At 35.2% G+C, this 16,989-nt stretch overlaps 1 protein-coding gene across 1 annotated transcript in view; it reads left to right on the forward strand.

Moving 5' to 3' along the window:
• The window catches only part of LOC149788553 (uncharacterized), a 45,468-nt gene that overhangs the window by 8,777 nt on the left and 19,702 nt on the right, over positions 1-16,989 (forward strand). Inside the window, exons 2-5 of the mRNA XM_089974583.1 lie at positions 4,800-4,905; positions 6,660-6,907; positions 11,334-11,493; positions 12,620-12,796. Coding sequence (XP_089830709.1) covers positions 4,827-4,905; positions 6,660-6,907; positions 11,334-11,493; positions 12,620-12,796 — 664 coding nt within the window. The 5' untranslated portion in view covers positions 4,800-4,826. The remainder of the gene's footprint in view (positions 1-4,799; positions 4,906-6,659; positions 6,908-11,333; positions 11,494-12,619; positions 12,797-16,989) is intronic.

Here is a 16,989-nt window from a genome sequence, read left to right on the forward strand (position 1 = left end):
TGTTGTTGTTTTAATCAAATAGTAAGGGATGTGGTACTTTACTCATATAGCAAAATGTATTCGCTCAAATAGTGAAATATGAGGCATTTTACTCAAATAGTAAAATGATCAAAACCTAGGGACAGATTTACCAAATATCTTTACAATCGCAAAACACTGGGTATTACAATGTCCCCAAAATTAGCCCACGGCTAAAATATTACATGTATGGATTCACACACTCCATCACCAACATACCTGGCTACCAGTCACACAGGTCAATCAAGCAGTCAATATTCCAGGTAGTCGTCGACCACCATTCAATTCATTGGTCAATCAAGCAATCAGCGCCAACCAATCGGTCAGTTCTTAAAAATGCAACTTTATTTTGCTAATATAATCTCTTGCTAAGTCACAAACAAGAATACAAAACATTTGCATTATACTAAGTAAGCCGAAGCTACATAGAAAATATACAAAGATCGACGTGGTAGTACAATAGGTATAACTTATCCACAAGAAATTAATAAATAACTCCAATACCTCAACAGCTGAAGATGTGCAAGTCCTTAAAGTAGACCGCTCACTGACAAGACGCTCCGTAATGTGTAGATTTCGTCTTACGGTGAGGCATTTATACACAGCCGATGTCGTCATACACCGTCTGTGCGCTGGAAGTATTCGGTTCTTCCCATCGAAAGCACTTCGCACGTGTGGCATTGGATGAACCGAACTCACTGCTTCAAAATATTATACAATATACATAAATCACCATCGGGTATCTTTGTATACAAAAAGCGAAATACGAGTGCATGTATTTAATAAATGAAAGGATTTATACAATTCCATGACAGACAGTATCGACAATGGTATTGTTGATACTTCCTGTTGTTTTCAGTGTATGGACAATAGTGTTGTTGAAATGGACCAATTATTGTTATTTCTCGGAGTATGGACAATATTATTACTGAAATGGACCACTTCCCGTTTCGAGAGCATGAACACTAGTGTTGTTGAAATTGCCCACTTCCTGTTGTTTCGACAGTATGGACAACAGTGTTGTTGAAATGGACCACTTACTGTTGTTTGAACAGTATGTGCAATAGTGTTGTTGAAATTGACCACTTCCTGTTGTTTCGACAGTGTGGTCAATATTGTTTAAATGAACCACTTCCTCTTGTTTCGACTGTACGGGTAATAGTGTTGTTGGAATAGACCACTTCCTGTTGTTTTGAGAGTATGAACAATAGTGTTGTTGAAATGGACCTCTTGCTGTTGTTTCGACAGTATTGTCAATAATGTTGAACTCGACCACTTACTGTTGTTTCGACAGTATGGGCAATACTATTGTTAAAAAGGACCACTTCCTGTTGTTTCGACATTATGTACAACATTAGTGTTGAATTGGACCATTTCCTGTTGTTTCGACAGTATGGACAATGGTGTTGTTGACATGGACCACTTCCTGTTGTTTTGAGAGTATGAACAACCGTGTTGTTGAAATGGACCATTTACTGTTGTTTCTCGGAGTATGGACAATATTGTTGAAATGGACCACTATTTGTTTCGACAGTATAGATAATAGTGTTGTTGAAATGGACCACTTCTCGTTGTTTCGACAGTATGTACAATAATATTGTTGAAATGGACCACTTCCTGTTCTTTCGACATTATGTACAAAAGTAGTGTTTCAATTGGACTATTTCCTGTTGTTTCTACATTATTGACAATAGTATTGTTGAGATGAACCATTTCCTATTGTTTCGACAGTGTGGACAATAGTGTTGTTGAAATGGACCACGTCATGTTGTTTGGATTTTGTGGACAATAGTGTTGTTGAAATTGACCACTTCCGATTGATTTGACAGTGTAACAATACTGTTGTTAGAATTGGTCACTTCATGTTGTTTTGACAGTATGAACAACACTTTTGTTGAATTAGGCCATTTCCTATTGTTTATATAAAATGTTATTAGCAAACAAGTCATATTTAATATATATACGTTTGCACTTGATCAAGCAGCTGGAAGAAATATACAGTATGCATACTTTATTTATTTATTTAACTTGGTTTATTGTGTAAAAGCAGAAACAAAGCAAAATAATGGGACATTGTTCTTGCATTCATATGTTACAGTCGACATAAAACTGTCAATTTACAAAAAGTGCGTTTAAATGAGGACACGTACTATTATATGGACCGTTCACATACTACTGTCATTTTGTATGGACCGTTCACATACTACAGCCATTTTATATGAACCGTTCACATTCTTCGGCCATACTATTTGGACTGTTCTTATACTACGGTGATATTATATAGACCGTTCACATACTACGGTCATATTATATGGATCGGTTATATACTACGCTTTATTTTATGACTTGTTCGCATATTACGGTGATATTATATGGGCCATTCACATACTATGGTCATATTATATGGACCGTTGATATAATACGCCGTATTTTTCATCAGTTGTTACCGAGTTTTAGACTGGTACTTAAGAATCATAATCTATGACAGTTGTAATGTATATATTTATGAGCAGAAAATAAACACCTGACCCTTACACTAACTGTTGTATTCATAAGCAATGGAATTCTTAGAAATATGTTTTCACTGCTTTCGTTATTATCTTTTTCGAACGACCGGCAGAACGAACTTGTATATCAAAATGGTTGGCGTCTTTGAACTTTTCTGTTATACGATTATTATCTGACGGATACCAGCTTAAGGCAAGATTTGAATTATAGGACCTCCGAGACTTTACATGGTACAAATTATCCCAATTCCAAAAAGTAGCCGTTCATTGCGTGCCTGGCTTAATAAGACTTATCTACAACACTCATTAGAATCACAAGCTCCCGAAAGGTCAAGTCAAGTTCAGATATCACCGATAGCCGATATTATCCTGCAGCTGTTTCTGGATCGAACTATTGATTGCGGAATGAACTGATGGCAGTAGTTTGTCATTACCAAGAAGGAGGGGCGTGAGCAATGCACGACTGGTATATCACGTGCATTTTCCTTCATAGAAGAAATATGTTTATTTTAGTGACAAAGATTCTTATAAAAAATATCCTTAGCTACTGGAAGCAGTGTGAATAAAACATTACAACATGCATTATATATGCGCCAGTCGGACACAATCAGACCTTTCGCCTAGCTGCGTGAGATCTCAATGATTCAAGCAAGAGTTTAGTTAATAGATATGACGCCACGTGTTGGTCCCTGATAGCAGGAATATAAATTCGTTATATTCAGTTATTCCACGTAAATGAATCAGTGATCAAAATAATGTGCCAATAATATTTGTACAACCTTTGAGGCCTTGAGTTGCTATTGTTGTTGCTGTTGTTGTTGTTGCTATTGTTGTTGCTGTTGTTGTTAGTAGTAGTAGGAAGAGACCATACCATTTTTCTCTGGAGGAAACTACATCTTGAAGCTGAAGAAAGACGTGCCATTGCAATTATCTAATACAGGCACAACTGTTGTATACATATTTCAGCTAAATTATTTAGAGACATTCCGGTACAAGCTTCTAAGGAGATATGCAGTATTGTTCTGTTTTCGAATGCCTGACGACTGCATTCAGATCAACGACTCAATGCATTCTCTGCAATACTAGACCTGTTAATGGACTGATTTCACAGTTTGAACTAGTCCAGTTTACAATACTAGACCTGTTAAGGGACTGATTTCACAGTTTGAACTAGTCCAGTTTCCATTACTAGATCTGTTAATGGACTGATTTCAGAGTTTGAACTAGTCCAGTTTACATTACTAGATTTGTTAATGGACTGATTTCACAGTTTGAACTAGTCCAGTTTACATCTCGAAAGCCACTTAACTTTTATAAAAAGTTATTTTTTGGTTTGAAAACTAGTGACTTACAGCTAATGTTAATACCATCATAATAGTGTAAAATGGATTCGATTATCTTGTACTTACTTCTTAGAAGCGCCTTTGATATACCCCAGCCTTCCATCACACTGTCATAGAAAACGAGTTGTTTATACGTTTCACATGGAATGTGGCAAAAGTTTTGTTTTAGATGTAAAATTGTGTATCGGTTTGATATTTTTTCTCAAAATTCTGATTGACGCATTAACGCTAAAGGGACTTGCTTAGCACGTTAGATTAATTATATATATATATATATATATATATATATATATATATATATATATATATATATATATATATATATATATATATGTGTGTGTGTGTGTGTGTGTGTGTGTGTGTGTGTGTGTGGTGGTCCTCCTTTCAAAATCTTTAGCTTAAATCTGGTAATAATTTAAAACGACCGCCCTTTTGTTACTGGCATAGTTTTGTTATTTTGTGTTTTTAATTGAATAAGGGAGTCGTGATTGGTATTCCTCCTCTCAACTGGCAATCATGCCACCTAACTTTAATATTAAATAGGAATGTGTGTCTTCTAGTCGTTAAGTACTGATGCATAGTTCCATATTTTGACAAATCATAGAGGGTCTGCACTAATTCAACGGTATAGTGAACTTTGCTTTTGTCCTTCTAATTATCCTATAATTTTACGATTTTCAATAAATGTTTAGGTTATGAACACCGCTTAACCCAATTCCATTATGCATACAGTGCGACTAAGCACTTTATATTGCATATTGTTTCTCATATATATATATATATATATATATATATATATATATATATATATATATATATATATATATATATATATATATCCACTAAATTTATATTCCTTTTCTGGTTCCCTCCCATCTAGATTCAGTGAATGGTATTTCAAAGTTGTTTTTGCTGTTTTTATCCCTTGCAGATTATATGTGAGCAGGCATCGAAAAAGATGAAGTCGCCTGGAATGATTAGTGGACTTCTGCTCTTGATACAACTAAATGTGGTTGTATTAGCTGAAAATGTTTTGGGTAAGCATGCATTTCACGGGCTCCTTTATTGCTTTTTATGTAAGCTGGAATATCACAAAACTGAGGCTTATGGTTCCCAGTCTATTCAAGTCTTCGTACATCAAGGTCTGGTAGAGACTTCAGAAATGATAAGCTTTGGTAATCATTCGATCTCCTTTGCGTCAGTTGTCTGACTTGCAATTGGCACAAAGATTCATCAAACAATTCAATAGTGAAAGTGACCCGTAGTCAGAAATTCGTTGATCATTACCGTAGTGATCAAAATATAACTGTTACATAGTGTTAGGGAAAACAAATTGTTTAAAACAGGGTACCAAGTTGAACGGGTTTTCCTGATATAAATAGATTCTCACTGTTTTTTATTTCTTACCATATAACTGTTATGTGTATTTCATTTGTACTGGTTATTGATTTTTCTTAATTATTATATGTTATACACATATGTATTTATTACTTGACCTTTACCAAAGCAAAGACTTACAACAAGGGTCCTAAGAGCTGCCTCGCTAGGCGATCAGCATTATGAGGTTAGTGTTAGGACTGGTTGGCCTGGTGTCAGGTTAATGTGACTGGGTGGGACATCATGCTACATGTCTAGCTTGATGCCCCAGTGCTAGACATCACTATAAACTGCCATACTACAGACATCGTAGCGATATGACTGAAAAACTGTTAAAGCTATGATAAAAGTCCTGATCACACACGCCAAGTTCATATTGTACCTGGCCGTAACATTTATTGTGTAAACTTTAGAATACATAGTTCAACTTTTCTCTGTGACTTGGGATTAAATATTCAGATCATTATCAATTAGTTAAACATATTTATTTGAATCTGAGTCTAGGATATTGCGATTGCTCCATGGAAAAACCTGGTCTACCTGATGTTTGCCATGTTCTTTATCATTATAGTAATACGCTTTATCTTGTTGACAACTTAAAATGTTATAAAAATAAACTTTAGATGCTCATTCTGGTTCTGTTTTTGTGTCTTAGCTTTTGATATAATGTTATTTACTTGAGAAATTACTCGTTATTGCTTTAACATCTTTAGAAGAATCATTCATATTGTTATGTTCAGTATTTGATTTGAGTGGATTAATTTATTCAAAAATATTATTCACTGGAATTATAGAGTGCTCATCAATAATATTCTTTGACTGGAACATTAATTTGGAATTATAGTGAATTCAGGCGAGGATATAATTTGGATTATATTATTTTGATGCTTACAAAAAGCTGTTAACACATCACCATGTTACAGGCCATTGGCACGTGAGCATATTCAAGATTACAGGTAAATCAACACATTCAATATTGGAACTTATTTGGAATACCACTGGAATTCATTTGGAATATACACTTAAAATTGTGATAAAACGTTTAGGACCATTTGGGATTGAATTCTCAATGATGTAAGTTCTTATTAAGTTTTCACTTTGTATTACAGGGAAATAAATTATTTGTTGAATTTTACAAAACATGATGGTTTTCGATTTTTTCTGTTACTTAGTTTAAAACCACAGAGTCGCAACATAACAATGTTAGTAATGTATATTTATTTTAAATTTCTTCATATAACGTTGAATTATATATTTATATACAGTAGCTGTATTACTGCAGTAACACTAATTAATGGTAATCAACTTTGTTATCTTTTTATTAAAACAGGAAAAAGTGTGTTTTTATAAATTAAACAGCTGAAATGCAAATTATTGTTTTTAAGGAGTCACAACTTACTTTCTCTTTTATTAGTGGACATGGATTCAGGTGAATTTTGCGGAGAAGTATACCACATGAACTCCACAAAGGAGATACGGATAACCTCCAAGGGGCGAGCGCATAGAGGTTACTGTGGTGTCACGCTCTATGCACCACATGAGGAGAACAGTATGTGTACCGGGATATGTGTCACCTTCATCAGCTCGAAAATGTCGACCTGTGATGTCAAGGTCAAGTTCACGGCTGTTGTCTTCTCTAAAGATAAAGAGGATCATGCCATGGTGAGTGTCACAAGTCAGTCAGTCGGTCGGTCGGTCAGTCAGTCAGTCAGTCAGTCGGTCGGTTGGTCGGTCGGTCGGTCAATCAGTCAGTCAGTCTGTCAGTCAGTCAAATACTGCATATCTTTACCCAGCGTTTTACACAAAAGAAGGTCACCTTTCTTATCAAAGGAAGAACTATGATTTCACGAAAATTTAAGGTTAACCTGTATTATGTACAGTTTCACGCTCGTGGCTTATTTACCTTCATATTCAATTCTACGTTATATTCGTTCAGATATGTATGCTATAATGTATGTCCTTGAAGTTATGTATTTTTTGCGATAACTGAAAGAACTCGTCAAAAAATAAAATAGCTTGTTATTTTGAAGAATCGCCATTTAAAGTTTGTAGGCAATGGAAGAGTATTTTAGTCATTGTAAGTCTTACAAAGCATCATATGGGCATATCTACACATTACTTATGTTTGCGTTCATTACGTACGTATATGGGCATATCTACACATAACTTCCGTTTGCGTTCATTACCTACGTATATGGGCATATCTACACATTACTTCCGTTTGCGTTCATTCCGTATGCATATGGGCAGAACGAAACAATACCCAGACGGTCCTGCAAGAAGCTTCACATAAATTGCTAGATATATCCAACAAAAACATGCCTTACAAACGGAAGCTTGTTCTAATAAGAAGTTAAAGATGTACATCAAATGAACCAACTGCATCCTAAGCAAGGCAAGGCAACACTTTGTCAATGCCTTACATATATCAAAAGGCTGTCAAATGTAAGCCTAATCTGATCTACTTACAATACGTAGATCTGACAGGCACCGATAAAGGTCCCTAATCTTCTGAACTTCGGAATTCCAGTTATTTGTAGTAGCCTATCAAATGAAGTCTTGCGTTTACCGTTAGGGATAGTTATTGTTAACATACGTTATGCTTCGAATGACGTTTTCCACTTCATTAAAAATAACAGTTGTAATTTTATTGGTGACTCGAAAGGTCATTTCTTATCAATAATCATCAGGTGTCCGTTATGTCTGAGTTATCTCTTTTAACCAGATTGATGCAATCCTAATGTGCATATTGGGGGACGGGTTCAGTTCCGAATTCGTTCAAGTAAACGTAATCCTTCGGGTAAATAATAACCACATAACACAATCGGAAGAATGTGCTTATTACAAAACACCTTAGAGGTTATACTACATGGTACGGAATGGTCAGAGGTCACTTGGTTCCATTAAATCTCATGCAGACGATTCGCCTATGTTGTGGTCGGTAATAGTAAGTTATGAGGTACTCCGTAGCAACGAAATTCAACCAATTTAGTTACACAGTGGTCTTTGACCCTTCAGCCAGCAGGGAATAAAGAGCTGAGAGGGTCAGAGGAAACACGACGATACGAACACAAGGCCAGAGGAATCACCGATAGAGAAAAAATAGGCAAAGAAAACACGGGCAGAGGAAACAAAGATAAAACTGGTACCGAGGAAACAGAGCCGATGTAGACTTTAGAGCACTGATTCTGCGTAGTTTGAATCGCACTTTGGCAAATTGATTGATTTATGCATGATAATTTAGTTCAATTTTAAAATATACAAGGCTTATTTGAGAATTCAATCATTAATGCATAACACCATACCATCTATCATTCTTTCATATGCTGTAATTGACATATGATATTCTGTGAAAATTTACATACGATATTCTGTGTAATTGACATACGATATTCGTGTAATTGACATGATATTCTGTGTAATTGGATATTCAAGATGTAACTGACTTGCCGTTTACCTTGAAAATTACACTAGTTCTCATAGTTACACGCAAAATATAAACCATTTTTATAATATTTATAAAATTGAATGTAGTTTTCATTATTATTAGACGAGCATTAAGGAAGGACTGATAATGCCAGATTATGTCAAGTTCGGCGGTGTTAGGTGTTTAGGCAGTTACAAAACATAACAGAAAAGAGTTAAAATAACAGGCCTTGTAAAATTTAACAAATGATTTATTTTCCTATAAAAACAAAGTAAAAGTGAGAAAAAGACCTTACGGTTTTACGAATCAAATCCCAAATTAATCCAAGAATTAAAAATAGAAGTCCTATTATTAAAAAGTCCTATATGAATCTTGAGTTCGAGTCCCGATGAAATCCAAAATAGAAGGCGATGATGTCTGTTGCAACCTTCAAAGTGTTGTTGTGTTAACAGTTCCTTATTGAATCACTGAGAAAATTAATCCAGTTTTGAATACCGAATAAATTTCAATGAATGTCTTTGTCCAAGAATTCTGTATGAGCACTTATATATTTCCAGGGAAAAGAATCACTTGTATTCCATAAAATAAAAAAATTTCAACTCAAACTGGTCACAACAAAACACCATTAAGTGTCAATGGTTTAGAGCCTAAATGCACAAATTCTATCCAGAAAACAGCTATACAATAATTTAGGATGCAAAACATTCCCGTATGAGGGTCACATGGTCATATTTCTAGAACAAAATAGAAGCTTTGTACATGTCTAACATCACGTATTCCCAGTATGGCCTTAACTAAAATCAATGGTTCTTACTCTGGGAAAGAATAACATTTTTTTTAATTGTTTACTATAACTGTCACTGTTTCTGAATCAAGGTCAGGAACTAGGTCAGCATTAGATACAATGTCTCTATTATTAGCTGTTTACGTCAAAAAATAAAAATCAGTCAGAACTGAACTCTATTCTAGACAATATCAAATCTAGTAAACAAAGTTACCTTATAATAGCAAGTAATGGAATATAAAAATATTAAAACTAACAAACAAACAATTAAATTAAATATACTTAACAGGCGGATTAGTACTTACATAAATGAACCAGGTACAACGACAGAGAAAAGGCAAGTTAAATGTAAAGAAAGGAATAAATCAGTACTGTATTTCACATGTCTTTCAGTAGTCTTCGCTGTTAACAGTACCGATCATAAGTGTGCTTTGAACATGGAAATTTTAATAGCGATCGGGTTACAGATGCAATATATATATATATATATATATATATATATATATATATATATATATATATATATATATATATATATATATATTCATACATGGCACTATATTGACTATGAGGAAGACCATGATGGCAGCCTACACATCACATTACATCGGAATGTTTGCCACACGCGGTGTACTTAAGCGTTCATTTGTATGCAGATTAAACGCTCATTGCAACTTGTTTAGTCTTGATATATCACGATAATTAAAATGCATTTGTTCATTTGTATATGTTGCACGTAATATGCAATACTATGTTTGACAAAATGGATTGTAGCTGCACGTTCTGTTGACCATTTACATAATTAAATAATGTAGCATTTTCCACTTTTTAGATTCTTTACATGTTACTTTGCAAAGACAAAACCCACCCACCATATAAAGCATGTTGGCATTGCCTTAAACGAAATTAGTCATAAACGATGCAATATAAATTTATAATAACAAAGACAAACCCCACCCACCTTAAGAAGTATGTTGGCATTGCCTTAAACGAAATTAGTTATAAACGATGCAATATAAATTTAAAATAACAAAGACAAACCTCACCCACCTTAAGAAGCATGTCGGCATTGCCTTACACGAAATTAGTCATAAATGATGCAATATAAATTTATAATAACAAAGACAAACCCCACCCACCTTAAGAAGCATGTTGGCATTGCCTGAAACGAAATTATTCATAAACGATGCAATATAAATTTATAATAACAAAGATAAACCCCACCCACATTAGGAAGCATGTTGGCATTGCCTTAAACGAAATTAATCATAAACGATGCAATATAAATTTATAATAACAACGACAAACCCCACCCACCTTATGAAGCATGTTGGCATTGCCTTAAATGAAATTATTCATAAACGATGCAATATAAATTTATAATAAGAAAGACAAACCCTACCCACCTTAAGAAGCATGTTGGCATTGCCTTAAACGAAATTAGTCATAAACGATGCAATATAAATTTATAATAACAAAGACAAACCCCACCCATCTTAAGAAGCATGTTGGCATTGTCTTGAAAGAAATTATTCATAAACGATGCAATATAAATTTATAATAACAAAGACAAACCCCACCCACCATATTAAGCATGTTAGCATTGCCTTAAACGAAATAATTTATAAACGATGCAATATAAATTTATTATAACAAAGAATGGGGTTTTCAGGTCTCGAATATTAAGAAAAGTTGAGTAAACTTACATAAAATAACCTGTCTTCATAATTATGAAACTATTCCTAGATAATATATTGGGGCTATATTTTATATCTGAATGCGTTAACGCTCAGCCATCCAACCATGGTAAATTAATACAACCAGATTAGCGGGCTTTTTTTCGTACTTCAAATACAAGGATGTTTACTTTTCTGCAGGTATATGACTGCCGTCACCCGGACCGTGGCCCATGGTGTTGGTCATCCGATTCAGTCAGGGTGGAGGTCATAGAGAGCTTCAAATACTCTCAGCGTTGGGTCAGCCACCTCTACTCGCTGGCTATCGTGGCTAAAGCACAGTGTGACGCCGGAAAACCAGGTCAGGTGACTATTAAATTGAACATCGCTCTTTCATAATATATAGTTACAAACCACTTATTTGGTGTATGAGAGTGTAGGACATACAGAAAATTGGTGGGAGATGAAAGTCTATTCAGAGCTTGAATGTTTTAAATTTTTTTGTTCCTCATTATGGTCAATACATTTTGTCCACATGATAAAACGACAAATAAAGAAGTTCATGAGGAACATGAATCACTGCAAACTAAATCTGTATTATAAATGACAAGCAAGTCCCTACTCCATTGCAAATATGTATAGTCTTAATATACATCCCTGTTTGTACACACACACCCCCAACCGATTTAAAAAACACAAACAGTAATCTGGAACATGATACAAAGTGCACAGAACTTAGTCGATTCATTCATTGATTTATAATTTCTAACCTGACTGTGAGTAGAGTAGCCCTAACACCTGCGCGTTTCATGTGTAACGGAAGTTTTCAGTATAATAGACGGACATGCTCGAGATCCATTTCCAGTTCCTGGACAAGTCTATTTTCAGCAAAGGGATGTGTGCATGACTACAGATGTACATGCATGCGTCGTCTGCTTCGTATATTGACAATGTCTAAGCAAGCAAAGTAAAAGACTGACAACAATACATTTGCATTTCACGTGGATTTAATAAGCGGTTTAAGCTCTATGTTCATGTGTGCAAAGGTATATAATTCCAAACTCTCAACATCATGGTAATTTACGGAATTATCCGGCAGTTACCGAATAGGATGAATTACGTCATTATGGAGTCTGATGGAAATAAACTAGCCCGTAGTGTACGCAGTATAGCGCCGTGTTAGTATGGAATGTCCATTAAGCATGAAAGGTGCTGGGAATGCCAGCACTATTGCCATTCTGGTCGCAGTCAGGTTAGAAATTATAAATCAATGATTCAATTGACTTAGTTCTGTACACCTTTTATCACATTAAACGTTTTCGTTATTGAAATCGGAAAGGGGTAAAAACAAAAGGGGATATATAGTCAGACTATAGATGGAGCAATAAAATGTTCACCGTCATTTTTATATACATGCACACACATTTATATTCCTGTGACATTACTATGTTTAGATAGTATTATTATTATTATTATTATTATTACAGAAAGGTCCAACAACCGAAATGAACTTGAGGAGAATGACAGGCGTATTCTTATAGAGGGTCTTGTGGTGTCTGTGTCTTTGGCGCTAATCTTCCTTGTGATTCTTCTTGTCTTCTGGTGCTATTACAAACACCAACCTGTCAGGTCGGGACTTCACTCGGGCCCATTATTCATTAAAGGTCAGTAACTTTAGATTTAATTCTGGAGAAATTGTCAAACCATAAAAATCAACTGTAACTTTTGTCTGAGATATGCTTAACCAACAGCTGCTGTCTCTTGCAAATGTTGTTATCGTTGATTTGATTTAGCGCAGCGTCGCATATGCTTGTCAGTTGTTCGTTATGCAGCTTCCAACGTATCATCATTGCCAACATGGTTACTGCCGCTTATCTTAGTAGAATTCTTATCTTCAAAGACTGATCACAACTATGTGGAAAATTAGCATATTTTTGTACGAACTACTTTCATCTGCTGAACTTTCGCAAAATGAGCATGTTTTGTATGCATTTGTAACTGCCGCAAAATGAGCATGTTTTGTACGCATTTGGAACTGTTGCAAAATGAACATGTTTTGTATGCATTTGTAACTGCCACACAATGAGCACATTTTGTATGCATTTGTAATTGCCGCTATATGAGCACGTTTTGTATGCATTTGTAGTTGCCGCAGAATGAGCACTCTTTGTATGCATTTTTTGTATCTGCCTCAAAATAAGCACGTTTTGTATGCATTTGTAACGGTGCAGAATGAAAAGGAAAAGTATTTCTTTTAGGTATTTTAAACAAAACAACTAAACAAGCCAGTGTTAGAAAGTACTTTTAGAGGTTAGAAAGGAAAGTGCTTCGTTTTAGTGCAGCACACATAAAATACTACAGTCAATCTGAATTGATAGTACGCTTTGTTCTAGACTGAGTTCCAGCTCTGCTCCAAATGGTAAAGTTGACAACATTGCTGCGAGTGATTCTAATATATTTTATTGACTTCGAAACAGGAGTTTACCTTACCATTTAAACAAAATAAATTAATTAGTTTTCAAGTGAATCCTCCGTAGGCATAACGTTTCATGTTGTTGTATTGAATTGTTATATTCATGGTCACAACAAGCTGAAAATCAAGTTTTATATCCACACCTGAACCCCCATTGGAGGAAAGTTTAATTTCTAAAACCAAGCACACGTTTTTGAGTTTTATATTATTTTTTTTTTCTCGTTAAACGTGTCCTTGAGACTTCACCCCTAATCTAAATAAGATAATACAAAATTGTCATTATGGTTTTTGTCATCAGTTAAAATTTCTGTATTAATACCGCTTCAGCTTACGTTATGATCTGTTTTTAGTCAAACTACAGTCTGGTTTGTTTTTAGTCGAGAAGATAGAATACTGCATTATTAAGCTTGTTACACAGAATAGGTATCACAACGAGCGAATTGAATCCTTGGGCGAGCGTGTCCCGATAGTCCATGTTTTCCTCAATTTCCAAGGACTTCAACAAACCAGTCGTCAGCTGAAAGTTTCTTAAATAAACAAATATTGTTCTTTAATCACTTAACAACCTGACATTATAAACTCTAATTTCACACTTGCATTGGTTTTCTCTTTTTTCTCCTTTGTATGAATCATTAGTAAGCTTTATCGGGCTGAATATTAGTACTTCACACCATGTAGTACAAAGCATGACCCAAACACCTAGTACGAGGAATTACTCCTATCTCAAATTATTACACACGTTCACCTTGAAATATTTAGAGAATTCCCTTTGTTATAAAATTAGAGATTTTACAAAATTAACCCATGCTGTTATAAAGTCTGGTGAATTATGTACATTTTGAAGTGTGCTTCTAGAAATTGGCTAATGACTCGGATAGAGAAATATTTTCCCAACACTGACTCCCAATAATTAAAAAATACCGTCTTTACCGTATATGTTAGGGCACTGTATTTGTTGGGACAAGATATATTAATTTTAAAAGTAATTTTTGTGCACATAGTTTTTTTCAAGTCATAAGTTGTGGGACACCTATTAAATCATTCAAAAGTAAATGTCAGAAAATGCACTCCAACTGAAATTTTATTTTAAAAAAATACAGAAATGTGTACTTGAGATAGAACTTGTTAATCCACTACAGCAGCATCTCAACAACACAACCCTTCTCCTGCACACCTATGATCCATTCTTTCGGTGCATGATTTTTTTTTTAGCTTTCTCATACCGTGAACAATTGTTATAGGTAACGCATCACCTGAAAGAGAAACTGCAAGGACTAAAATCAGATTTTTTCAAATCTGCACCAGTCTTGCTAATTCTCACACTTTTGACCCACATCTTATCGTCAGTCTGTCCAGGAACGCAATCAAAGTACACTCGAATTTCATCCATGATAATGATCATATTGCCTGCGATAGCATCTGCTTCTCTTCTGGCCTTCATGAATTCATCACATGATTTTATTTTCTCCAAATCTTCTGGGTAACGCTGGGTCATCGATGTCCGTGCACGAAGCACTATATTGTGTCATTTTAAAAATTGTTTCATTGTTTTAGAATTTATTTTCAAAATTCCCTTGAATACCGGCGAAAAGGAGCCAAACTTTGCTTCCATATCTTGGCCGTCTTTGTATATCCCTCCCGCCCCCAATAATCGGCACACTGCAAAGAATCCATAGTCGTCTTCCGATGTGAGCTTGCTTTGCAAAAAAATAACCTTTGTATTGATATCCTTCAAAAAACAACGGCTTCAGAGTATCCAAAGTCAGCTTCCGAGGTCGGCTTGCTTTGTAAAGATAACCGTTGTTTTTGATGTCCTGTCGGTAAGTTAAAGAAATGAGTTTACTGTTCGCTGCCAGTTGTGTTTTTATTCACCACCCGGGCTTCTATGTGCATGGCATTTGTAGTTATTATTAATACAAAGGAGTATTGGTGTCTGCGGGTAAATAGGAATGATAATTTTGTAACCCGTGCTGGCGAAAAGATTGTCACTTATACTCAAGTGAATGTGTTTTCAAATAATGATTTTTTTCCCGAGATAATGTCATACGGTAGACCTGGATATAATAAATTCAATCTTGATTATTATTTTGCACCTAAGAGAAATCCGTGTAAGAAAAAGGCTGATTTAATCTTCATGATGTCTTTCTTTTCAATCTGTATTATCCTTATTCAATTTTTGATGAACGTTAGTTGGATGATATCCATTTTTTAGTTCAAAACCTTTATTTTTAGTTTATGTCCGAAGCGTTTGACCGTAGCTTTGAAGGGGATCTCCATGGGGATATCCGACAGATGTACTTCTATTGTCCTTTTTTATCTTTCGTATAATTGGTTCCGGATTTTTGTACAGTTACTTTCTATTCTCCTGTTTCCATTCCCCAAACGGTGATATAGGCTTATTCCCTTTGGTCCTTAAAATCCATCCGTTTAAGCCTTTCCTATTCAAGGAGTCTGTAAATTTAACAAAGTCTTTGTAAAAAAAAAGCTGAAGTGCTACCATAATGCATGACATACTGAGTCTATTTTCCATAGGAATTTGGGACAAGTCTATCTCCTGTGTAACTTCCTTATAACTACACTCTAAAAAGTATCCTTTCTCTGTCACTATCCGCTTGTTAGATGAAATACTCCTCCAGTTCTGGTGTTTCCTTGAACGACGCCATTTCTCCTCGTGCCACTCACCAATATTTTATGTTGCAGAATTGTACTTCCTTTTAAGTATTTGTAGATAATCTTTGTAGTTTTGTATAACAATTTCAATATTTCATTATATTTCTGTTTCTGTCACTGGTTGCGTATTTCACATCATGGGTCCGGTGGACATTCTATCGTTTTGCTTTGTAGGTGCCAAAATTAGAGTGGGTAGTGGGAAGGTAGGTATATATATATATATATATATATATATATATATATATATATATATATATATATATATATATATATATATCATTCGGCCCCAACCGCTCCGGTGGCCTAGTGGTTAGAGCGTCCGCCTCGGATGCGGGAGGTCGTGGGTTCGATCCCCGGCCGAATCATACCAAAGACTTACAAAAATGGTACTAACAGCTGCCTCGCTTGGCGCTCAGCAATAAGAGGTTAGTGTTAGGACTGGTCGGCCTGGTGTCAGGATAATGTGACTGGGTGGGACATCATGCTACATGTCTGCGGCATGATGCCCCAGTGCTAGGCATCACTATAAACTGTCACACTGCAGACATCGTAGCGATATGACTGAAACATTGTTAAAGCTACGTTAAAAATCCATATCACACACACTCGCACACTCATTCGGCCCCAGAGGTTTTTGTCGTTTTTGCCTGAAATGTGCGTAGGAAAGGCATTTGGGGGGCTATTTGTGAATACATCGTAATACAGCGGTTTTCA

This window comes from Sinohyriopsis cumingii, chromosome 11 (assembly GCF_028554795.1).
Source record: "Sinohyriopsis cumingii isolate HCF-2022 chromosome 11, ASM2855479v2, whole genome shotgun sequence".
In the NCBI taxonomy this organism is placed as follows: domain Eukaryota; kingdom Metazoa; phylum Mollusca; class Bivalvia; order Unionida; family Unionidae; genus Sinohyriopsis; species Sinohyriopsis cumingii.